Below are 25,564 nucleotides of genomic sequence, written 5' to 3' on the forward strand. Positions count from 1 at the left end.
AAGGGGTGGGGTTCGGGGGGGCTGTTTGGGGGAGCCCTGAGACCCGGCTGCCTATGGGGTGGAGATGGGGGGGGCGTTCTTTGCCCGGGTGGGGAAGGGAGGAGCACGTGTCCCCCATGGGGACTGCCCAGACCCAGGTTCCCCAATCCACGTGGCTGACCCCAGACTAGCAACACCGTCGCCCCCTGGCCATCCCCCACTGCTGCCCCCTTCCCTCCTCCAGGGACCTTCCAGCTCCCTGGCCCCCTTAAAACTGGCTCCCCCAGGTCTCCCTGTGGCCCATGTGAATAGTGTGTGTGGGGGGGGGGAACCATCACTTTGTGTTTCTGTGTTGGACAGTCACATAAAATCCCTTCAAACGGTCCCCCTTCCCCTTCCCGTTATTTAATAGCCACATAACATCCCTTCAGGTCTGGGTGTTTTTCTCCCGTGTGATCAAATGCGGAGTTTGGGACACGTTTTCTCTGCAAATCTCAAAGACTGATATAAAATATCCTAACATTTTGCCCCACTTTCTCTCTAGTTGTCTATTACTAATTAGTCTATTCCTAATACCCAGAGAATTTTCCATCTCTCTAATTATAAAATAATAACAAAATCTCAGATTTAGCCTTTTTCTCAAATTATTGAACATGAACACAGTAGAATTTTTTTTGCAAATGTTGCCTCTTTTCTCTCTATTCATTTTTCAAATGTGGAAGGGAAACACACTCAGATTTTACCTCTTACAACAATGGACATAAAATCCCTCAGATTTTCCACTTTGCGCTCTCATTTGCAAAAATGGATCCAAAATTCCTCAGATTTCTGCCCTTTTCTCTTTCTGAACACTGATCTCAAGTCTCAGGTTTTGCCTCTTTCTTGGTCATTATCAAACGTCAATTAAAAATCCTCTCGGGTTCGGGGCTCTTCCCCATGTCTCTAAATCCCAGCAGCTTCTTCCTTGGAGGGGACCTGTGGCCCTGAGTCGTTCTCCATCCTGGAGGTCACAGGGGGTTAAATTGCTCAGTGATCGTCTTTCCCTCTCCTTTGCAAATCATTTGTCCCCCCCACCCCGTTATCTCTGTTAAAAGGTTTGCCGATGAAAGAGACCAGCCACATATTTAATACCCATCACAGCCAGAGGCCTCACGCTGTGTGGGGGATCAGTGGCTCCCAGCTGGCGACAGGAGAGTTGCCCGGACCCTTTTCTTTTCTCCAGCTGGCACGGGATGAGGAGGTCCCTCTGAGTGCAGTGTGGGTCCAGAAGTATCCCAAACCCCGTGACAAAGGGTCTCTGTGAGGGGTGGCTTCCTGCAGTGCTAAGATGCAGCCACCTCTGGGGTGGATCCATGGTGGCCATTATTTGCTGGTGATGGGATATGGAAATTTCTTATCTATTGTGGCCCTCCAGGCCTTCCCTTCTGTTAAAGAAGCATCCACCCTGGGCTCCCTCTGCCTTTGTGACTGGCCAGCAGAGGCAATTGATAACTTCTATCCACTTATCAAACACTGTGTGGTGAAACCACCACCGATTTCTGCTTCTCTCCCCTCTGGAAAACTGCAGGGGCTTCAGGTTCTGGAGGGAAAACTATTACCCCGAGTTCTTGCCCTAGATCGAGGGATGTGGAAAGGGGATTAACATTCGCACACAGTGATCTGTTGAAGAGGATTCTGGCCTCATCCTTTCTGAACTGTGCTTCTGGTGTCATTGAGACGAGTTTTAATCCAGTCACTGCAAGGAAAGACAAGGAGTGACTTCAGATTTACAATGGGGCAAATGAGATCAGCAGCTGTGCCCATGGGGAGGTGGTTTCATTCGCTGCTCTCCCCAGAGAACTCTGGTTGTTGCTGAAGGAGGGAAGGCGGCTCAAACTCTCTGTTGTCAGGGGTTGGCTGTGTGTATTCTCTCTCCGTGCTGCACTGACTCTGGCCAGTTAGCCGGCACCACAAGTCTGGATCGAATTGCCCAGGAAGACCACGGACTTGGGTTGGCGTGTGCTTGGCCAGGTTTATTGTTAACGATGCACAATCCTAATGCCCGGCAGATCCTATGGCGACGCTAACACATGGACACCCGTTACAACAGTTGACAAGAAGGGGTGAATATCAACACAGGGAAAATTACTTTTTGTAGTGCTAACGAGGCCAATTCAATCAGGGTGGATGTGGCCCGTTCCCAAGAGCTGACAAGAAGGTGTGCGTATCAACAGAGGGAAAATTGTTTTTTGTAGGGACCCAGCCACTCCCAGTCTTTATTCAGGCCTAATTTGATGGTGTCTGGTTTGCAAATTAATACCAGTTCTGCTGTTTCTCGCTGAAGTCTGTTTTTTGAAGTTTTTCTCATGAAGAATGGCCACGTTTAAGTCTGTTATTGAGTGTCCAGGGAGACTGAAGTTCTCTCCTACTGGTTTTTGAATGTTACAGTTCTTGATGTCTGATTTGTGTCCGTTTATTCTTCTGGGTAGAGACTGTCTGGTTTGGCCAATGTACATGGCAGAGGGGCATTGCTGGCATGTGATTGCTATGGAGAATGGGCCACATCCATCCTAATTGAATTGGCCTCATTAGCACTGACCCCCCACTCAGTAAGGCAACTCCCATCTTTTCTTGTGCTGTGTATTTATACCTGCCTCTGTATTTTCCACTCCACGCATCTGATGAAGTGGGTTTTAGCTCACAAAAGCTTACACCCAAATAAATTTGTTAGTCTCTAAGGTGCCACAAGGACTCCTCGTTTTTGTGGATACAGACTAACACGGCTACCCCCCGATATTTGTTACTGGGGAGGCTTAAAAATGTCTCTGTGGGTTTAGCCTGGCAGGAGGGGCCAGGTCTACACTGTAATACAGAGAACAAGCATTTTCCCAACTTGGCAGAGTATAGGATGTCTGTCTGCAGGGAAAGGGCCTGGGGGAAATCATGACGTGGAATGAACTAAAGCCTGTTCTGAAACCTCCACAACTGCCCTTCTCGCCCTGCCAGGCTGCAGAATGACGCCCACGTTTCACTCCAGTTGATCCCGTCCTCCCATGGGATAGGGGAGAGAAATGGCTGCAGTTCAGGTAGGGATTATTGGGGGGTTGCTGGTGGGTTCCTGCAGGAGGAAGAGGGGCAGCAAATACACCGGAGATGGGAACTTCTGGGGAGTTCAGTCTGGAGGTTGGAGCGGGGCATGAAATACACAGGGTGGAAAAAGGGAGGGGGGAAAGCGTGGGACGAACTTGCTGGGACTTGTTTAACCTGGGCCTTAGGTTCTAGGAACAGAGAATGGGGTTGGGGGGGTGTCAATGTGGAAATTCCCTTGTTTGTGGAACAGGATACAACTCCCCTGGGCAGGAGTGGGGAAAAAACTCAACAGTGAGGTTTGGTGGTGGAAATGCCCTAATTTGTGGAAGAGGAAACAACCCACCTAGCTGGGGCTGCGAAAACGGATCAGACTCCCAGTGCTGGAGCCTGACCCGAATAACCAGCGGCTGCTGTCAGAGATGAAGGGGGCACCCACCAGTCAGACTTAGGGGAGATTCCCCTCCCTCATATCCAGCTCCTCACAAGGAGGAGGGTTTTGGGCTTCCTACCAGGGAGCTCTCCCTGGACCCTGCTAGGAGCTCCATCTCCTGTATCAGTCTCTGGCTAGTAGGTGTGTGATGAATTTGCGGGGAGAGACAAGCAGCCTCTCTCTTTGTCCCCTCACCGTGGTGTTTCCTGGATCCTCTGAGAGGGGTGGAGGTGGGACTCTTGATGCCAAACCATCCAGAGCTTCCATTTGATTGGCTCCTCTCCCCCACGAATAGTGGGGCTGTGAGTGGGGCAGCAGGTCCTGAGTGGGGGGCTCTTCCTCTTTCAGGGGCCGGTGACCTTTGAGGAGGTGGCTGTGTATTTCACCAGGGATGAGGGGACTCTGCTGGACCCCGCTCAGAGAGCCCTCTACAGAGACGTCATGCAGGAGACCTATGAGAACATGACCTCGCTGGGTAAGGATTCCTATCCCCTCAGTTATTAGAAGGGGGAACGAAGAGTTAAGTTTCACCCCACCCCTACAATGCCACCTTAACTCTGCTCTGTCTCAGTGTTACCCCAACATGCCAGGGACACACACACTAGCCCCCTGCCCTTCCCTGCTACACAACAGTCCAGGAACAGAGCACAGGAGAGCTACAGCACAAAGTCTGACACCTTCTCTTTGCTTGGACTTAGGACCAGGGTAATGAACAGACGCTGCCTACCCCTGGCCGGCCCTCAAACACTGAGCCCACTCCACACAAACCAGCTCCGACTTGCAAAGAGATATTACCCCTGAGGATTCCTTCTGAGCCACTGACTTTGTTTACCCCTCATTGAGCCCTGGAGACCACTAGCACGTACACCCCCGGGCTGCTGCCAATCTCCATGACAAGAACAACTCCCTGTGCTCCTTCACTGACACAACCTTCAACACACAGCATGGAAATGAGGGATATTTGGTCCCCCAAGTTCCACACACACCTCTCTTCATATCACAGTCACAGCTCTGCCAAGCTGTTCAAAATAATCCCTCCACTATCCGATTATAGCTACAGCTGGCCCAGTGCACACAGCCGGAGGGCATGCAGATAAATGCCAGGATTCCCATCTGTAGAGCACAACACAAACAATGGCATGTTCTTAGTCTTTCCTCGTATCTATTATAGATTCACAGATTTTTAAGGCCAGAAGGGATGATTAGGTCATCTCATCTAGTCTCTTGTATAATTCAGGCAATAGAATTTCATCCAGTTACTGCCGTATTCAGCTGAACACCTTGTGTTGGACTAAATCCTCTCCCAAAAAGGCATCCAGCCTTGACATGAGACTTCCGGAGATGGAGAATCTGCTGCTTTCCTTGCTAGTTTGTTAACCTTTGCCCCAGCCTCACTGCACAGTTCCCAGTGGTTAGTGCCCGCTGCAGGGTTAGTTCAGGAATGGAGCCAGATCGCGTTACGGGCATGGCATGTGCTTTAACTCTTCATTTCATAGTTATCAGAGGCTTAAGTGTAGCTACCATCCAATGCTGGAAGGACAGGAGTCAGCACTTGGCAATTTGAACTCTCATGAATGGCGCATGTGGGTATTTAATTACCTTGATTTTTTTTTTAAATGGCTGTGTGGCGAGCTTCATACCTCATTGACCCCTTAAGTCGGGGCGCCGGAGGTACCCTCGTCTCTCTATGCCTGCATCCATTTTCTTAACTCCCCCGGTAGTCAGCCCAGTGTGGCCCAATGGCCAGGGTCCATCTATTGCCTCTTTTTGAGTGGGGTAATGTGGTCTAGTGTCTGGAGTCCATTCAGTGTGCCCCTAGGGCAGTGCGGCCCAATGGCCAGAGTCCACCTAATTCCCCCTCCCCTAGTGGGATAGCGTGGCCTAGCGGCCAGAGTCAATACAACCACTTTGAGAGATAAAATGGGGGCCTAGTGGCTGGTACCTGGGGACCATCACAAGTGGGTGGCAGCCCCCGGTAGGGGGGGCCCGGGCCCACCCAACTCCACCGGGCCCCGACCCAGGGCCCTGCCAGTGGCGGAGCGGTCCGCCACGGGGTCAGCAGGGAATCCTCCCGAAACACGCTGCCCTCACAAGGGTGGGAGGTACCACTCCCTTGCCCTCCCTGAGTCACTGCCTCCCGGCTCTCTGGCAGCAGTGGTCCATATGATATCGGGGTCTCCAGGCACCTCAGCAGCAGACACTCCCTGGGGTTCTGATAGCGGCAGGCTTCTGGTCCAGGTTTCGGGCTCTTCAGCTCTCGCAGGTAAAGGCTGTAACGGCTCCAGGGCTGGAGCCCCCGCCAAGTGTCCTTCCTCTTTGGCAGTCAGCCCAGACTGAGCAGTTCTGCAGGCTTTTATACCTGGTGGCATATGCCCAGCAGAGTCGCAGGGGCGGAGCTTCCTCTGCTAGGAGGGAAGGATTAACCCCCTCCGTACCAGTGCGGGACTGATCTGCCCCATAACAGGCTCTTTTTGTCTTTGCCACAATAACTGTGAGCTTTTGCTGGCATAGCTGTGTTGGTTTTTTCACATTCCTACCTGGCAGAGCTATACCGGCAAAACTTTTAAATATGGACCGGGCAAGAGTCTGCAGGTGGATTTTAGGGTACTTTAAAATACTACTCTTGACCCAAACATTTTGATATCAGGGGGCAAAACATCCAAGAACCACGTCTGCAGAATGCAAGAAATATGCACAACACACATTGTCTGAGAGGTTGGGCTCAATCTCACATTCAAGGGTAAAGTTCAGGTTGAATAGCCACAGAACATCTCCTTGGGCCAACTTTTTACAGTGACAGCAGATTGCAGGAAACCCTCTAGCAGTTAAAAGGGATTTAGTCTTGCAGCACATGTGCATTTCAATGTCAGTGACTCACCAATTTGGTTTGTGCTGCTCTGAAATTCCAAATTCTAGAGTTATTGACTTTTCCAGTTCTGGCTCCCCGCAGAAGTCGTGGGTGCCATGTACGAACTGAGTGACTGAGATCAGTCAGAGGACAAGGAGAACCACAGTTTGAGCCCCAGCTGTGTGCAAGGAAATGTTATAAGAACAAGACGACATTGCAAGAGGACAAAGATGCTAAAATATGGGTTGGATCTGATGGGAAACAGTCAAATGAAAAAAAGTCCCATTCAGTTCCATCATGTAATGGCAGACAGCTAAAAAGTGACAGGTTTTTAAAGTGCTTATTGTGACGAAGCGGGAATGTTCTTAACGTTTTCTCTGAATACTGTGTGGGCCCTGACTGCCCCACGTTCCGTGACCCTTATATACCAATGCTAGAAGTCGAAGTAATAAGGTGGGTGAACTAGAGTGCCGCGTATTAAATGAGGATATTGATATAACAGGTATCACCAAAACTTGGTGGAATGAGGATAATCAATGGGACACAGTAACAACAGGACACAAAATATACCGGAAGGACAGAACAGGTCGTGGGGGAAAGGCACTATATGTGAAAGAAAGCATCAAATCAAATGAAGTAAAACTCTTAACTGAACCAAACTCTAACACAGAATCTCTATAGATAGTAATTCCAGGCTTGAATAATAAGAATATAGCAGTAGGGATATATTACCGACCACCTAACCAGGATGGTGATAGCGACTGTGAAATGTTCAGAGAGATTAGAGAGGCTAGAAAAATAAAAAATCGGGGGTTTCAACTATCCCCATATTGACTGGGTACATGTCACCTCAGGACGGGATGCTGAGATAAAGTTTCTTGACACCTTAAATGATGGCTTCTTGGAGCAGTTGGTCCTGGAACCCACAAGAGGGGAGGCAGTTCTTGATTTAGTCCTAAGTGGAGCACAGGATCTGGTGCAAGAGGTGAATATAGCTAGACTGCCTGGTAATAGTGACCATAATATAATTACATTTAACATCCCTGTGGCAGGGAAAACACCACAGCAGCCCAACACTGTAGCATTTAATTTCAGAAAGGGGAACGACACAAAAACGAGGAGGTTAGTGAAACAGAAATTAAAAGGTACAGCACCAAATGTAAAATCCCTGCAAGCTGCATGGAAACTTTTCAAAGACACTATAATAGAGGCTCAACTTAAATGTATACCCCAAATGATAAAACATAGTAAGAGAAACAAAAAAGAGCCACCATGGTTAATAAAGTAAAAGAAGCAGAGTGAGGCAAAAAGGCATCCTTTAAAACCTGGAAGTTAAATCCTAGTGAGGAAAACAGAAAGGAGCATAAACTCTGGCAAATGAAGTGTAAAAATATAATTAGGAAGGCCAAAAAAAGAATTTGAAGAACAGCTAGCTAAAGACTCAAAAAGTAATAGCCATTTTTTTTTTTTAAGAACATCAGAAGCAAGAAGCCGGCCAAACAATCAGTTGGGGCCACTGGACGATCAAGATGCTAAAGGAGCCCTCAAGGACGATAAGGCCATTGTGGAGAAACTAAATGAATTCTTTGCATCGGTCTTCATGGCTGAGGATGTGAGGGAGAGTCCCAAACCTGAGATATTCTGTTTAGGTGACAGATCTGAGAAATTGTCCCAGACTGAGGTGTCATTAGAGGAGGTTTTGGAACAAATTGAAAAACTAAGCAGGACTAAGTCACCAGAACTAGATGGAATTCACCCAAGCGTTGTGAAGGAACTCAAATGTGGAATTGCAGAACTACTAACTGTAGTTTGTAACCTATCATTTAAATCAGCTTCTGGACCAATGACTGGAGGATAGCTAATTTGACACCAATTTTTAAAAAGGGCTCCAGAGGTGATCCCAGAAATTACAGGCCTCTAAGCCTGACTTCCGTACCGGGCAAACTGGTTGAAACTATAGGAAAGAACAAAATTGTCAGACACATAAATGAACATAATTTGTTGAGGAAGAGTCAACATGGTTTTGGTAAAGGGAAATCATGCCTCACCAATCTTCTGGAATTCTTTTGAGAGGGTCAACAAGCATGTGGACAAGGGGGATCCAGTGGATATGGTGTACTTAGATTTTCAGAAAGTCTTTGACAAGGTCCCTCACCAAAGGCTCTTAAGCAAAGTAAGTTGTCATGGAATAAGAGGGAAGATTCTTTCCTGGATCAGTAACTAGTTAAAAGACAGGAAACAAAGGGTAGGAATAAATGGTCAGTTTTCAGAATGGAGAGAGGTAAATCGTGGTGTCCCCCACGGGTCTGTACTGGGCCCAGTCCTATTTAACATATTCATAAATGATCTGGGAAAAGGGGTAAACAGTGAGATGGCAAAATTTGCAGATGATACAAAACTACTCAAGATAGTTAAGACCCAGGCAGACTGCGAAGAGCTTCAAAAGGATCCCTCAAAACTGGGTGATTGGGCAACAAAATAGCAGACGAAATTCAATGTTGATAAATGCAAAGTAATGCACATTGGAAAACATTATCCCAACTATACATATAAAATGATGGGGTCTAAATTAGCTGTTACCACTTGAGAAAGGGACTTTGGGGTCATGGTGGATAGTTCTCTGAAATCATCCACTCAATGTGCAGCGGCAGTCAAAAAAAGCAAAGAGAATGCTGGGAATAATTAAGAAAGGGATAGATAATAAGGCAGAAAATATCGTATTGCCTCTATATAAATCCATGGCACGCCTGCATCTTGAATACTGCGTGCAGATGTGGTTGCCCCATCTCAAGAAAGATATATTGGAATTGGAAAAGGTTCAGAAAAGGGCAACAAAAATGATGAGGGGTTTGGAACGGCTTCCACATAAGGAGAGATTAATAAGACTGGGACTTTTCATCTTGGAAAAGAGACAACTAAGGGGGGATATGCTAGAGGTCTATAAATTCATGACTAGTATGGAGAAAGTAGATAAGGCAGTGTTGTTTACTACTTCTCATAACACAAGAACTAGGGGTCACCAAATGAAATTAATAGGCAGCAGGTTTAAAATGAACAAAAGGAAGTGTTTCTTCACACAACGCACAATTAACTTGTGGAACTCCTTGCCAGAGGATGTTGTGAAGGCCAAGACTATAACACGGTTCAAAAAAGAACTAGATACATTCATGGAGAATAGGTCCATCAATGGCTATTAGCCAGGATGGGCAGGGATGGTGTCGCTAGCCTCTGATTGCCAGAAGCTGGGAATGGGCAACAGGGGATGGATCACTGGATGATTCCCTGTTCTGTTCATTCCCTCTGGGGCACCTGGCACTGGCCACTGTTGGCAGACAGGACACTGGGCTGGATAGACCCTTGGTCTGACACAGTCTGGCCATTCTGATGTAAAAAGCTGTTTCTGGCAGCAGGGCTGTATCTCAGGAATCTCTTGATCAAATAACCCGAGATTTGGACCTGTCGCCCTTCGCTGAATGCCCATAAAAACCAGAAAATTTCAAGACAATTCGAAGAAACGTGGCTTTTACAGCTGTTAGAATAGTTCATGTTTAAACAGAACATAAGGCTTCTGTCCATCGAGCAGACAGGAGAATCCTTCGCATTGCTGTAGTGAGTGGCTACACTGAAGCGCGACAAAAGTGCAGCTACCGTGTCTCAAGTGTAGACAAGCCCTGAGAGACGACATTTAGTGACACCCCCAATCTCTCCTATTCCTTACTGCGCTGAACCCACCAACCCATGCTTGCTGGTCCCGGCTTTCGTACAACTCTCCCGTTGTCTCTGGGTTTTCCCTCTGTGATTAAGAAGCAGGTCCAAGGTGACTTCTTCTCTGGCTGGAGTCTTTACTTTCTGGGACATGTGTTTTAGGAGTCTCTTTGTTGAGGACCGTCTGGCTGTGTGTGTTCCCAGCAGAGATGGGGATAGCTAAATCCTTCATACGCAGAGTGTCCTGCACCTTTGAGCACCTGGGGAGCTGTCCTCAGGATTTTACTGCTTTAAAACGGGCTGGGGTAAAAATAATAGAATCTTCTTTGTGACGAATGTCCTTCTCATCTCCGTTGTTTTCTTTCCCCTGAGCAGGGTTTCCCCTTTCCAAACCTGACGTGATCTCCCAGCTGGAACGAGGGGAGGAGCCGTGGGTCCTGGATCTCCAGGGCTCTGAGGAAGGAGGGATCCTGAGAAGTGTCTGCGCAGGTGAGGGATCATTAAACCAATTCAAAAACTCTCAGTGCCTGAAGGAAAGAGCTGGGACTCTCTAGAAAAGCCTTGTGAGCTCTTGGAGTTCAGGAGTATCCCCAGGAGGCCTTGTACCCTATGGGCAGCTATCGTTCACGGCTTCCTACCCATCCTCACTGACACCTGGCAGCAGCTCCCTGCCTGATGGGATGTGGAGGCAGAATTGTCCCCCTCCTCTCTGCCCTATGGGGAAGGGTTTTGGAGAATTCAGCTATTAGGTTTTTTCTGTCTCTCCAGCTCTAATTTCAGTTTGTTTTCCTTTTCCACCCCTGTTTCTGAGATTTCTCCCTCTGTCCCAGCAGGTGCTGGGATGGTGAGTGAGAACGAGGAACAGAATCCTCAGCAGGAAGATGCTGAGCAAGTGGAACCACATGGGGGATTGTCGCAAGGATCCCAGGGGAATGTATCCAGGCGTCGTGTGCAGGGAAAAGCCTGGGAAAGTCAGGACAGGCCAAAGAGAGAGCCAGGAAACCAGCCCAGGGAGAAAGTGGGCAAATCTATTAATTGTCAGCGAATTCATGAGGACATCAAGGAAATCCCAGCCCAGCAGAGAACCCTCACAGGAGAGAGAAAAAACACATGTACTGAGTGTGGGAAAACCTTCACTCTGAACTCCACCCTTATTAAACATCAGAGGATCCACACGGGAGAGCACCCCTTCCAATGCTGTGAGTGTGGGAAACAGTTCATTGAGAAATCAAACCTTATTACACATCAGACAAGCCATACAAGAGAGAGACCCTATGAGTGCCGTGAGTGCGGGAAAAGCTTCACTCGGAGCTCAACCCTTATCAGACATCAGAGAAGCCACACAGAAGACAGACCCTATGAATGCTGTGAGTGCGGGAAGAAGTTCACTCGAAGCTCAGTCCTTATTAATCATCAGAGAATCCACACAGGAGAGCGACCCTATACATGCTGTGAGTGCGGGAAAACCTTCCCTCAGAGCTCAATCCTCTTTAAACATCAGAAGATCCACACGGGAGAGCGCCCCTACAAATGCTGTGAGTGCGGGAAACAGTTCATTGAGAAGTCCACACTTATTAAACATCAGACAAGCCACACGGGAGAAAGACCCTATGAGTGCTGTGAGTGCGGGAAGAAGTTCAGTCAGAAATCAAGCCTTATTAAACATCAGACAAGCCACACAAGAGAGAGATCCTGTCAGTGCCGTGAATGCGGGAAAAGCTTCACTCACAGCTCTTCCCTTATCAGACATCAGAGGATCCACACAGGAGAGAGACCTTATGAATGCTGTGAGTGTGGAAAAAGCTTCACTTTCAAATACGACCTTAATAAACATCAGAGGATCCACACGGGAGAGCGCCCCTATGAATGCTGTGAGTGTGGGAAACAGTTCACCTGGAGCTCAGGGCTTATTAATCATCAGCGAATGCACACGGGAGAGCGCCCCTATGAATGCTGTGAGTGCGAGAAAAAGTTCACTCAGTGCTCGGGCCTTATTAGTCATCAGCGAATGCACACAGGAGAGCGACCCTACACATGCTGTGAGTGTGGGAAAAGCTTCACTCAGAATTCAGGCCTTCTTAATCATCAGAGAATGCACACAGGAGAGCGACCCTATACATGCTCTGAATGTGGGAAAACGTTCCCTCAGAGCTCAGCCCTTTTTAAACATCGGAGGATCCACACGGGAGAGCGCCCCTATGAATGTTCTGAGTGCGGGAAACAGTTCAGTGAGAAATCAAAACTTATTAAACATCAGACAAGCCACACAGGAGAGAGACCCTATGAGTGCCGTGAGTGCGGGAAAAGTTTCACTCAGAGCTCATCCCTTATTAGACATCAGAAGATCCACACAGGAGAGAGACCGTATGAATGCTGTGAGTGTGGGAAAAACTTCACTTTCAAATACGACCTTAATAAACATCAGAGGATCCATACAGGAGAGCGTCCCTATGAATGCTGTGAGTGTGGGAAACAGTTCACTTGGAGCTCAGGGCTTATTATTCATCAGAGAATCCACACAGGAGAGCGACCCCATGCATGCTGTGAGTGCGGGAAAACCTTCACTCAGAGCTCAGGGCTTATTACTCATCAGAGAATGCACACTGGAGAGCGACCCTACACATGCTGTGAGTGCGGGAAAAAATTCACTCAGAGCTCAGGCCTTCTTAATCATCAGAGAATGCACACAAAGGAGCAACCCTATATATGCTGTGAATGCGGGGAAACCTTCCCTCAGGGCTCAGCCCTTTTTAAACATCAGAGGAACCACACAGGAGAGCACCCTATGAATGCTGTGAGTGAGGGAAAAGTTTCATCCGGCGCTCACACCTTAATAGACATCAGCGATTTCACAGGCTAGATAAAGATCATAAAAAAAGTTTGTGCAGGGCAGAGAAAATATTTTTTTTAAAGACATTTGCTAATTCCCACATAGTGAATTTTTTTTTTTTTAGAGCTGTTTGTAGCATTTGCATCACCCAGGTGAGTTGCTCGCTTTTCATTTTGCAGGTCTCCCTTCTCAGGGGTGAATCCCGTGGTCCTTTCTACCAACTCCTTTCTCCTGTGAATCATGGGAGTGTGTCTCCCTCCTGCCAGGAGTGTCCATCAGCCCCAGGTATGGGCAATCGGGATGACTTCAAGTAGCTACACTGAGTGAAGATTGACCTGGGTTTTGTCTCGGATTTTCTTGTCTTGTTTCGTCTAGGATTTTCCATGGAGTTGGCCTGCTGGAGGTAGCTATCCTAATATAAACACACCGCTATATGTGCAGTGCTGACATACCCCAGGCACAGGGGCTGGGGTTAGCTAGCACGTTCCCCTTTGACCTCTCCTAATTGACACCAATTTTCATAGTCTAGACAAGCCCTGAGCATCACATGTATCCTGTCACCACACTAGCAGAGCGACTGTTAGTCACCAATTCCCCCTTTGGCGACAGATTATCTCATTCCCAGGTTTTCTCCTGCTGGTCCAGGTTGTGCTGGATAGCAAGTTGTTTGGTTTATTCACCATTTTTCTTATTTAAAATGTATTTCAATATAAAATAGAGGAAGAGCAGGAATGGGACAAACGCATATTCTCGGCCTCTACAAAATCAGAAGGAGATGGGGTGAGTTGGAGGGATTTCCTCCTTCTTCATCACCATAACTAGGCCCGCTTACTCCAGCAGCACTGGCGTCCGGCTGAGCCACGATGGAAGTTTATCCACCTATATTATCCGTCCACTTCCCAAACGTAATAACAGCAATTTGATCCTAAATCCGACTCCTGAGGGCTGGAGGTGAAAGTGTCCCAGACCTGGATGGGGAATTCCAATGGATCCCAAACACAAGTGCGATCATTTCTGTTTTTGTGAATAACAAGACTCCATAATAATGAAGTGCTGTTGAGTGAAGCAAGTTTGAATGAATCAGAGGAAAAAGTGACGGGAGAATCTGCTCTTCTCATTTGTGAATCATCATATGTAACCTGCTCTGGAATTTCATTTTGTATGAAAGAGAAAGTGACTTATACCACTCCGTGTTGTGGGTTTTTCCTCTCTCTCCTGAACGCCATTTGGTGATATCATTGAATATTCTCCAACATGTAGCTCAGATATATCAGGGATGTTGGGAGAAATGCCTGTTTTCTAAAAGAGTCCTTTATTATCTTATTTTTCACTTTCCTCCACCGTTGCATGATGACATGGAAGAAGCTCAAGTGCAGTTCACTCACGAGGAGAGGATGCTCCAAGCCATCGGGGGTGCTACCAAGGAAACAGTAGTGGGTTTAGGTCTCCACTCTGAAATGGTGAAGAACAGCACGCCTTAAATTGTGCAACTAACTGAAGTAATTGGGTACATGTGGCCCAGGATGTGGGAAATGCTGTCCCTGTCTGTGTTGATGTGGAGAAAATAAAATTGGCACTTTTGCTGAACTTTTCCCTGGTAGATGCTGGAAATGTGCATTAAAATGAACTCAGGGTTGAATGTGATATAGCTGCAGAATATCTGTTTTTAATACGTTCCCCTCCTTTGGTGTCTTACCGGGATTCTGATGCAGGAGTGTTTCTAGTCCCTAATTTAGACCTGTGCCACCAGATTAAAGAAACAAATAGGGCGTGTTTGGGGAAGCCATTCCTCACTAACACTGCTCAGATTTTGGGTAGTTTGGTAAAGGATTCTACACCAGAGAAGTGTAAATGTACCCTGACCAAGGCCAAGGATTTGGCAAGAACTCAGTTCGATATGAAGGCACCCAGTAGTTGATTTTTGCCCCAGAGAAGGAAGCTGTGGTGAACCACGGTCTGGGTAAAACTGTTTGTTTTTTAACACCGCTCTCTAGTTCGGGGTCTCTGATTACAGTCCCAAAGGAGGCCCTGGCTCGAGTGGAAGGTCCTTCACTATTTGGATCCAAAGTTCCATGAGGCAAAATTAGAAATAGTTGATGCCTTCAGAAGAGGTTCCTTTGCCAGCCTGATTGGGCAACAAGGACTTTCATGGTGTTGAAATGACGGTAACCTAGATGGCGCTACTATAAGGTGGGTGCAAAACTGGTTGGAAAACCGTTCCCAGAGAGTAGTTATCAGTGGTTCACAGTCATCCTGGAAGGGCATAATGAGTGAGGTCCTGCAGGGATCAGTTCTGGGTCCGGTTCTGTTCAATAGCTTCATCGATGATTTAGATAATGGCATACAGAGTACAGTTATAAAGTTTGTGGACGATACCAAGCTGGGAGGGGTTGCAAGTGCTTTGGAGGATAGGTTCAAAATTCAAAATTATCTGGATAAACTGGAGAAATGGTCTGAAGTAAATAGGATGAAATTCAATAAGGACAAATGCAAAGTATTCCACTTAGGAAAGAACAATCAGTTGCACACATACAAAATGGGCAATGACTGCCTAGGAAGGAGTACTGCGGAAAGGAATCTGGGGGTCATAATGGATCACAAGCTAAATATGAGTCAACAGTGTAACGCTATTGCAAAAAAAGCAAACATCATTCTGGGATGAATTAGCAGGAGTGTTGTAAACAAAACACAAGCGGTAATTCTCTGCTCTGCTTCATGCTGATTAGGCCTCAACTGGAGTATTGTGTCCAGTTCTGGCGCCACATTTCAGGAAAGATGTGGACAAATTGGAGAGAATCCAGAGAAGAGTAACAAAAATGATTAAAGGTCTAGAAAACATGACCTATGAGGGAAGATTGAAAGAACTGGGTTTGTTTAGTCTGGAGAAGAGAAGACTGAGAGGGACATGATCACAGGTTTCAAGTACATAAAAGGTTATTACAAGGAGGAGGGAGAAGAATTGTTCTCTTTAACCTCTGAGGACAGGACAAGAAGCAATGGGCTTAAATTGCAACAAGGGCGGCTTATGTTGGACATAAGAAAAAACTTCCTAACTGTCAGGGTGATTAGGCATTGGAATAAATTGCCCAGTCAACATGGATTCACCAAGGGCAAGTCATGCCCTTTACATGCACCGTGGGAAACGTCCATGTTGACTGCCCAGAGAGGTTGTGGAATCTCCATCATTGGGGATTTTTAAGAGCAGGTTGGACAAACACTTGTCAGGGATGGTCTAGATAATACTTAGTCCTGCCTTGAGTTATCAGGGGACTGGACTAGACGACCTCTTGGTGTTCCTGATCACTTTCCTGTTCTCCAAGTTGCTTCAAAATGGATTTCTTGAGGACCTGCTCCATGATTTTTCCAGGGACTGAGGTGAGGCTGATCGATCTGTTGTTCCCCGGATTCTCCTTCTTCCCTTTTTTAAAGATGGGCACCTTTTTTCAGTCGTAACAAAATGCAATGAAAGAAATGATGTTTGTCATAGGATGTCTACATTTATTTTTCAGCATAGTAATGGGCGCATGATGCATTTTTTCTGTTACATATTTTTGCTACCAGTTGTTTTTATGGGTGCTGACAACTCTTTTCCTTTTGAGGATGCGAGCTGGTGGAGCATGGCCATTTAATCCTCAGGCCAGGCTATAAAAACCTCCTGAAAATTGGCTTTATTTTTTCTTTTATATTTGATATTTCTGGGGTTCACACATGCACCCTGAATGTGGTTTGCAATAACCGATATTAAGAAAACTGCTGGGGTAAAAGTGACATTAACTTAAAGTCTGCCTCATTCTAACTTGATTGGGACACATTATCTGTATCCAAGGCATACTTCACACCGGATTACCCGAGAAAACTCAGGGGAGGCATCATCAAGCAGGTAAACTGGAATCGTCAACCATAAATGTCAAGTAAAAGGCTGAAGTCCATTGCCTTTCCATTCAAAAAGCCATATAAGGGCTGGTTTACACTGAAAAGCTAAGCTGACATAGCCACATCTCTCAGGGGGTGTGAAAAATTCACTCCACTGAGAGAAGTAGTTAAATTGACCTGAGCCCCAGAGTAGACATTACTAGGTTATCAGAAGAATGTTTCTAGTATTTTAAGTGTAGGCATAGCCTAAGGCCTTGTCCACACTGCCAAGTTTTTTCACCAAAAGGCAGCTTTTGGCGATGAAACAGTGGAGGTGTACACACTGAAAAGACACTTTTGGCGGTGGAACTCCTCAGTTTCAGTGACATAATAAAACCACCTTGATTAGAATCGTAAAGCATTTTATGCAAAATTTTTGTTTCCAAAGGCAGGTGTAGACACCTCACTTGATTTTATCACTGTAATTGGCCTCCAGAAAGTGTCCCATAATTCCCATCCTGACCACTCTGGTCAGCAGTGTCAACTCCACCGCCTTGCCACCAGGTAAGCAGCCCTGCACCCCTCCCTCTTTAAGACCCCAGGAATTTTTAAAATTCCACTTCCTGTTTGCTCAGCATGGAGCGTTCACCTCGCATCTTCCCAGGTGATCCTGGTGGCTCCACGCAGCAAATGCTCTCCCACTTGGGAGCAGTGCGGAGCTGCTGGATCTGCTCAGTCTTTGGGGAAAGGAGGAAGTGCAGTTCCAGCTGCACTCCAGCCGTAGGAATTTCAATACCTATGGCCAGATTGCATGCAGCTTGCACGAAATGGGGCTATGATTGGGACACGCAGTGCAGAAAAAATATCAAGGAGCTGAGGTGCATATATCAGAAGGAGAGAGAGGCAAACTGTTGCTCCGGTGCTGAGCCCCAGACCTGTCATTTTTATAAGGAGTTGGACGCTATCCTCAGCGGTGACCCCACCGCCAAAAGCCCCATGGATGCTTCGGTGGGGCTGGAGCTGGCAGAAAGTGGATATAACTCAGAGGAGGAAGTCATGGATGAAGAGGTGGAGGCAGGAGATGACGTGGAGCCCATGGTGGGGTCGCTTAGTGTTGTGTTGAGTCAGGAGCTGTTCTCCACTTTGGAGGTGTCTCCCCAGTTTCAGCAGTCACTCTTTGGTGAGCAAGAAGCAGGAGAGGGGACCCCCGATAAGTGGTTTTGCTTTGTATAGTGTGAAGATGGGTTGAGGGCAGACAAATGTGCAAGGCTGGCTGGGTTTCTGTGTGCTGGGCATTTCCTCGTGCAGCTAGGCAGTCTGGCAGAAAAGAGTGCTGATGCACACTGAGATTTCATGGGAATCCTCCAGAGAGATCTCTAGGAAACTTTCCTGAAGGTACTCTCCAATCTTCTGCTGAAGGTTCCTTGACTGAGCTGCTTTGTTCCTTCCCCCATTGAGGGACATTTTCCCGCACCATTCTGCAATCACTTGAGGAGGGACCAAAGTAGTACATGGGCGAGCAGCACAGGGACAAAGCCCTGGCTGGGACGATTTAGTTGGGAATTGGTCCTGCTTTGAGCAGGAGGTTGGACTAGATACCTCCTGAGATCCCTTGCAACCCTGATATTCTATGATTCTATGGAAGCTGCAAGCATGTAGTAGATGCACCCTTACTTCCCTGGTTACCTTCAGGACTGAAATGTCTGCTACAATGACCTGCACCTGTGGAAAATGGTAGGAAACTTCAGAATATTGTCCCCCATCCCCTATAATATCACTTTTTGCCCTTCCTTTCACAAATTTTATGCAACGTGCAACACGTCGCTATGACCATGGGAATATTTTCCTCCTTGGAGTCTATCCTGCCATAAAGGCATCGCCAGCATGCTTTTAATCTGCCAAAGGCACATTCAACTGTCATCCGGCACCACCTCAGCTTGTTGTTGAACTGCTCCTTACTGCTTTCTAGGTTTCCCATGTATGGCTTCCTGAGCCATGGCATGAAGGGGTATGTCGGGTCTCCCAGGATCACTATGGGCATTTCAGCATCCCTTATAAAGATCTTCTGGTCTGGAAAGAAAGCCCCTATTTGCAGCTTTCTGTTAAGGCTGGTATTCCTGAAGATACCTGCATCATGCACTTTCCTGGAGCACCCTGTGTTGATGTCAGTGAAACATCCGTGGTGATCCACTAGCACCTGCAGCACCATGGAGAAGTACCCCTTCCTATTGATGTACTCTGTTGCAAGGTGGTCCGGTGCCAAAATTGGAATATGCGTGCTATGTATCACCCCTCCACAGCTAGGGAAACCCATTTCTGCAAAACCCTGCATTATTTCACGCACGGTGCCAAGAGTCATGGTCTTTTGCAGCAGGATGTGATTAATAGCCCTGAACACTTGCATTAACGCAACGCCCACGATCGACTTCGCCACTCCAAACTGATTTGTGACCAACCGGTAGCAGTCTGGAGTTGCCAGCCTCCACACAGCGATCACCACATGCTTCTACAACATGAGGGCAGCTCTCATTTGGGTGTCCCTGCACTGGAGGGCCAGGGCAAGCTCCGCACACAGTTCCAGGGAAATGGCTTTCCGCATTTGAAAATTCTGCAGCCGTTGCTAGTCATCCCAGACTTGCATAACGATGTGAACCCACCCCTCAGTGCTAGTTTCCAGGGCACAAAAGCGATGTACCACAGTGTTCAGCTGTTCTGTGAATGCCAAAAGCAATCTAATGTTAATCCTATCCATGTCATGCATCTGAAGAAGTGGGTATTCATCCACGAAAGCTTATGCTCCAATACGTCTGTTAGTCTATAAGGAGCCACAGCACACTTTGCTGCTTTCTACTATCTATGTTGGACACTCCGCTGCTATTTGCGATAGCTAGCAGAGCATTGGAGAGCAGCCTAGGATCCATGGCATGGTGAGCAGAAAACAAGGGACATTGAAAAATGGCGCAAACCGAAGATGGAAACATATGGAATGCTGGGACGGAAAGCAATGCATCATGGGACAGACCCATGATGCGCTGCGATCTCCTCTGGCTTTCCACCACACCTAGCAGCAGAAGGTGGAGAGCTGAACTATGGGATAGCTACCCACTGTCGATGCAACTGCCCCAAGTGTGGACGCACCCTGCCGAAAGTGAACAATGATTTTCTTTAAACGCTTTTTGATTGTCAACCAAACTATCGGAAAATAAACTCTGCCAGTGTAGAAATAGCCTTAGACAGATGGATCCCCTTTGGGTAGGACGTCATGGCATCAGTTCAATTTTTGACTTGTCTTCCTATATGTGAGAAAGCTACTAGTATGGAGTGCTGGGCCAGTTACCCGATCAACTGTTTCCTCAACTGTAGCTACAGATCTTAGTACCCATCAATCCAAAGACTGAGAGAAATGGAGAGTTGCAACATTTTGTCATTTCAATATCTTATTGGACCTTTCTCTATTTTTTTTGTTTTTACTAACTGGAAGATGTCCTGATTTTTCTATTATATCATGGTGTGACAGTGTAGCTCTGTGCATGTGTGACCAAAGCTCACTGGTGCCAACTGGCAAAGGGGTCACTGTTCTTCACAAGAAACTCCTGTCTCAGACCTGAGAAACTCGCCACACCTAATGTACTGCTCTTGTGATATTTATCCAGGAAGGGTAGCATGTGAGGCCTCTGGTGAAAGCGTGTAAATTATTGATATTCAGAATCACTGGGAGAGGTGTGCATGAGTCATATTTAAGGAATAATGTAACGATATGGAAAATTATGCCCCTATGGCATTGAAGTGAATTTGAGTCACCTCAGTCATAGGTCTTGTTGATGACGGCTCATTCAAGTGGGAAGGAATTGCCACCCCTCCCTGGCTAACCAGTTATGCCATTGTATTGCTCAATTGTTAACCTTTGCACCCACCCAGAAAAGCCAATGGAAAACGATCAAAGATAAACTATAGACATGGAAACCCTGTGGAAGTGAAAAGGACAATATGACAATGAGGAGATGGTCCTTTCTGTGAATAAAGAGAAAAGACTGATTCAGTTTATAACAGGGTGGAGAAAAATACTCTGGGTCCATTCACCAAGGAGATCCCTGACAACCAGTGGTGCTTCATGAAAGGCAGGGCCCCAGCTCCTAGGGACAAGAAATCTGAGGTTTGAGGTGAGAATCTACTTCATTAGCGAGGAAATATACCTATTAATAAGTATAGGCCACATTTTGTGATTTTTCTTTTGTCTGTAACCATTTGTTTCCATCACTCACATTTGTTTCTGTTTAAATCTCTGTCCCTTCTCAAATACATTTCCTTTTGTTTTATAACTGCACTCAGGTACGGTGTGATACAGGAGTGGTGGTCTACATCAGGGGTTCTCCACCTTTTTCTTTCCCCCCCCCCCTGCCCCTCAACATGCTATTAAAACTCCCTGGCCCATCTGTGCCAAAACAATTGGTTTTCTGCATATGAAAGCCAGGGCCAGCATTCCGGGGGAGCAAGCAGGGAAATTGCCCGGGGCTCCACGCCACAGGGGGCCTTGTAAAGCTAAGTGGCTCAGGCTTTTGCTTCAGCCCCGGGTGGCAGGGGTAGGGCTTCGGCTTTTTGCCCTGGGCCCCAGGAAGTCTCACTACACCATGGCTCTGTTCCCATGGAATGATCACTTCCAATTGTTTGCTCAGACCAGCTTCCACAGCACACTGACTTGGGTATGTGTGTCCATGGCTGAACGGCAAGAATTTTTGCCCATTTTCCTTCTGTTGGGAGCATGATTCGAGCGTGTCTGTAGTTAGTGACATTGCTGTCAAAAACTTCAAAAAAAGACTCCAACAAGAGACTGCTAAATTGGAATTAATTTGCAAACTGGACACCATTAAATTAAGCTTGAATAAAGACTGGGAGTGGATGTGTCATTACACAAAGTAAAACTATTTCCCCATGTTTATTCTCCCCCACACACACACACACACTGTTCCTCACACGTTCTTGTCAACTGCTGGAAATGGCTCACCTTGATTATCACTACAAAAGTTTTTTTTTCCCTCCTGCTGGTAATAGTTCACCTTACCTGATCACTCTCGTTAGTGTGTATGGTAACACCCATTGTTTCATGTTCTCTGTGTATATAAATCTCCCCACTGTATTTTCCACTGAATGCATCCGATGAAGTGAGCTGTAGCTCACGAAAGCTTATGCACAAATAAATTTGTTAATCTCTAAGGTGCCACAAGTCTTCCTTTTCTTTTTGCTGTAGATTGTTTCCGTTCCACCACCTTGACAATCAGACAAGCCCTTTCCCATTCATATCTCCAGCACATCGGTGATTCCAGTAGGGCCTCCTCTACACAACAGAGTTTTGCCAGCAAAAGTTTTGTCGATAATCAGAAAGCACTATAAGAAAATCGATATTGCATGTTCACACGATGCTCCCTTGGTCTGCAGCTTTTGGCTGGTGCACACCCTGCAAGGCCATGTCTGGCAACAAAACTGCCCTGTTTTGGGGACAAAAATAAAACTACCTCGACGAGAGGCCTAGAGCTTTTTGCGGCAAACTTACAAGAAAGCGGCAATGTAGACGCTGCTGGTCATTATATCACCATCACTGCGCCCCGCCAGTATTCCACAATACCCTCGGTGAACACGCCTGCCCTGCATTCCTGCTAGAGGCATGCACCCCCCTCCAGTTTCATCGCTCCGGGAAGCTCTGACTGATGAGCCTGCTGCTCTGCTCCAGGAGCAAATTGCTGCCGGGGGATGCTGCCCTCTCCCGCACTGCGAAAACAGAGCAGGGGCGATGGAAGCTTCCTTACAGAGCGGGGGGGAGGGTTGTGGCCCACCCCCTCATGACGCCCGTTCTCCACGAGACCCCGCCCCCCCGCACTGCCACTTCTCTGTGATGCCCTGCCCCCACACCGCCCCTTCTCTCTGAGGCCCTGCCCCTTCCACAGAGGCCACACCCACAGAACACCTCTTCCCCCCGCAAAACTCCACCCTGTTCCCCCCGCCATCGTTCATCCTTCTGGCCAGAAAAGCGTGGTGGGGCCATGGCCCCTTGTCCCCCATGTTCTGGTGCCCCTGACCCAGAGCTAGGCGTGTGTGTGTGTGTGTGTATGTGTATGGTTGTTTTGGGTGCCTGTCTGAACTTAGAGACAATGTGCTGACACACTCCCTCTTCCCCAAAACACACACTCCCCCAACACACACTAGAATAGATCATGGGAAAAGGGACATTAATTCAAACCCAGGAGGCAAGGCAGAGGCTTCATAACCTTGATCTTCAGGAAGGGAGCTGCCTTTCCTCCCAGGCTGGGGTCTCCTGGAAGGTGGAAAAGTCCCTTAGTCGCTGAGGATCGCACCGGAGCTTGCTTCTCCAAAGGCTCCAGAGTCCTGTGTGCAGGAGGTCACTCCACACCCTGAAATGCCTGGGAGGATCCTGGAAGGGAAGGGAGGAACAGAAAATGGAGAGGAATGAAACAGAGAGAAAACATTTCTTGCGCCGTTTCAGGAGGATCAGCCTCCCTGAGCCCCTTATCCCCGCCGCCCCCACACGGTGTCACTGGTAAATATGGTCAGAGGAGATGCTGGGGATGTGAAATCACTGGGAGAAACTGGAGGCCTGAGCCCAGCCCCTCTGCACTCAGGGGAGTGAGGGTGCAGGGGAGGCTCAGTGAGTAAATCGTCAGAAATCTCACAGCTGGGTTTCTAATGTCAGGCCCCAGCAAACAAGTCCCTCTATGTGTGAGGGGAGGGTCCATGGGGGTGTCAGTTTGAGGGGGAGGGGCTGTAAGGGGGAGGGTCCATAGGGGTGTCAGTGTGAGGGGGAGGGGCTGTGGGAATATGGTCACCTCCAGGCAGCAGCAGCCCCCTGATATGCGGGTTGAACTTCCCCCTCCCCCCAGGTGCTTTGGGGGGCTGCCGTCCCTGTGGGGTCCCTGGGAGTCACAAAGGGGTGATGTGCAGTTACTGCCCCGTCTGTCCTGGGGTGGGGGCCTGGAAACCCTGGAATGGCCCTGTGGGGACTCAGCCCTGTGGGGACTTCACTGTCTGTGGAAAAGCCCGTCTAGGAATGGGGATTCCCAGCTGCATTACAGCAGCAGGAAGAAGAAGAGAGAATTAAAGTTGTAGCAAAGTCTGGGTGCGCTGGGTGTGAAGGAGGGTGCCCAGCTCTCCATCTGCAGAATGGCCTACCCCAAACATTCAAAAACCCTGAGTCAGGAGCACCAAAAATCACGAGATTGGCTTTAAAATCATGAGATTCTGTAAAAATAATAGATTTGGGGCTTTTTTAATTTGCCTTCTGCCTGATGAGCCTTTAGGGCGCACTGGGGTCACATTTTGAAGCTTTCTCCACAGCCACAAGGGCTAGAAACATACTGTGTCTTTAAGAGTGAAGGCTGAAATCATCATATCTTCACTTGACTCCAGGAGCTGGGGCTTTACGGAAAAACAATACCTCTCACGAGACTCATGGCAAAACCATGAGAGTTGGCAGCACTGAGTCGGACTGAATCTTTATTCTCCGGGATTCCCTGGAGCAGGGGGTCCCAACCTTGTTCTTTCTGTGGCCCCCGGCCCAACATGGTATAAAACCTCCACAGCCCACTTGTGCCACAACAACTGTTTTTCTGCACATCCAGTAGATTAAAAGCCAGGGCTGTGGTTAGGGGGTAGCCAGCAGAGCAATTGCACAGGGCCCAACACCACAGGGCCCCCCATGAACAGAATTTGCTCCAGCTTTGGCTTCAGTCCGGGGCGGTCAGGCTCAGATTACAGCTTTCTGCCCTGACCCCAGCAAGTCTAAGGCCGCCCCTGCTTTCTGGTTTATTTTGGCAGACCTCCCACCCTTTGAAACCTGCTCACTGCCCCCTCAATCGGGGACCTCTGGTTGAGACCCACTGCCTTGGAGCTGCAAGCAAGCATGCTCACTCCCCATCTTTCTTCATTCACTGGATTTTGGAACCCATGACCCTTGCCTAGCAAGTGCTGCTTACTTGATGGCGAGTTCCTCCCTCATAACAAAAGCCCAAGTGCAGTTCCACTGTCCTTGATTCACATAATCAGGATAATAATCGTTTATTCTTTCGGCCCAATAACAGAGAAACTGGGGCTCCTACAGCAGCCAAAGACCATCTAGGCGGGGTGGGTGTGCCTATGCAAATGAGATCAGCCCCTGAAGTTCTTTTCCACAACCCACCACAACTCGCCACCAGATGTCAGGGCAGAGCTCATCCTGACTCTCCTAACACAATATAATCCTTCAATCCTAGTGTCGCCGTCGATAACATGGCTTGTTCAGCCTGGTAGGATACCAAGGGTAAAACTAACCAGCTCTTCAAATCCAAGACAGTGGAGATAAATCACCTCTCAGAGTCAATGCGGGGTAATCAATAGGCAGACGACAGGCCAAATCGCTTTTCAATGGACCCCCCAAATCTTTTTATTAACTCATTATTAGCATTATTGTTATTTTTTATTATTATTTACGCTGGAGTCTGGACCTTGACTAGACCTTGATCAACAATTTTGGACCTTGATAAAAAAATAATGGCTTACCCCTAAGAATGGGGTTGTGTTACCTTCCTTATAGCCTGATGCCATCTTGTAGCCATTTCCTTTCCCTCCTTTCGGTGAAAAGCTTTGGGATTTTGCGCCGAAACTTTATTTCCTCAGGAGAGACCCAGGAGCGGGGGCTGCCTGCATGTACCAAGCACCCACTAGTTTAGAAGGTGTCCGACAAACACCCTTAAGATGAGGCAGCCATCCCTGTCAAAAAAATCATCTCCCATCTCCACTTTAGTGACAGCCTGAATCGTTCCTTATCCGGGCAGAGCCCAAGGATTGGAATCAGCAGCAGCAGCAA

General features: G+C 47.7%; 3 protein-coding genes across 49 annotated transcripts in view; 1 reads left to right on the forward strand and 2 right to left on the reverse strand.

Moving 5' to 3' along the window:
• LOC119849376 (zinc finger protein 420-like) overlaps positions 1 to 25,564 on the forward strand; it is a 3,142,523-nt gene that overhangs the window by 2,871,591 nt on the left and 245,368 nt on the right. For 10 of the 43 annotated variants that reach the window (XM_043503746.1, XM_043503755.1, XM_043503759.1 and 7 more), the window contains one exon: positions 10,862 to 14,448. The exons of 31 other annotated variants lie outside the window; for them this stretch is intronic. In XM_043503746.1, the coding sequence (XP_043359681.1) occupies positions 10,862 to 12,891 (2,030 nt within the window). In that variant the 3' untranslated portion in view covers positions 12,892 to 14,448. Of the gene's footprint in view, positions 1 to 10,406; positions 10,521 to 10,861; positions 14,449 to 25,564 lie in introns of those variants that run through there. 2 more of the 43 variants (XM_043503751.1, XM_043503754.1) reach the window with 2 other exon arrangements.
• LOC119849403 (zinc finger protein 501-like) overlaps positions 1 to 25,564 on the reverse strand; it is a 1,099,011-nt gene that overhangs the window by 716,500 nt on the left and 356,947 nt on the right. The window lies entirely within an intron of this gene.
• The window catches only part of LOC119849388 (zinc finger protein OZF-like), an 875,044-nt gene that overhangs the window by 202,152 nt on the left and 647,328 nt on the right, over positions 1 to 25,564 (reverse strand). The gene's annotated exons all lie outside the window — the stretch shown is intronic.

Source organism: Dermochelys coriacea, chromosome 28 (assembly GCF_009764565.3).
Source record: "Dermochelys coriacea isolate rDerCor1 chromosome 28, rDerCor1.pri.v4, whole genome shotgun sequence".
Taxonomy (NCBI): Eukaryota; Metazoa; Chordata; order Testudines; family Dermochelyidae; genus Dermochelys; species Dermochelys coriacea.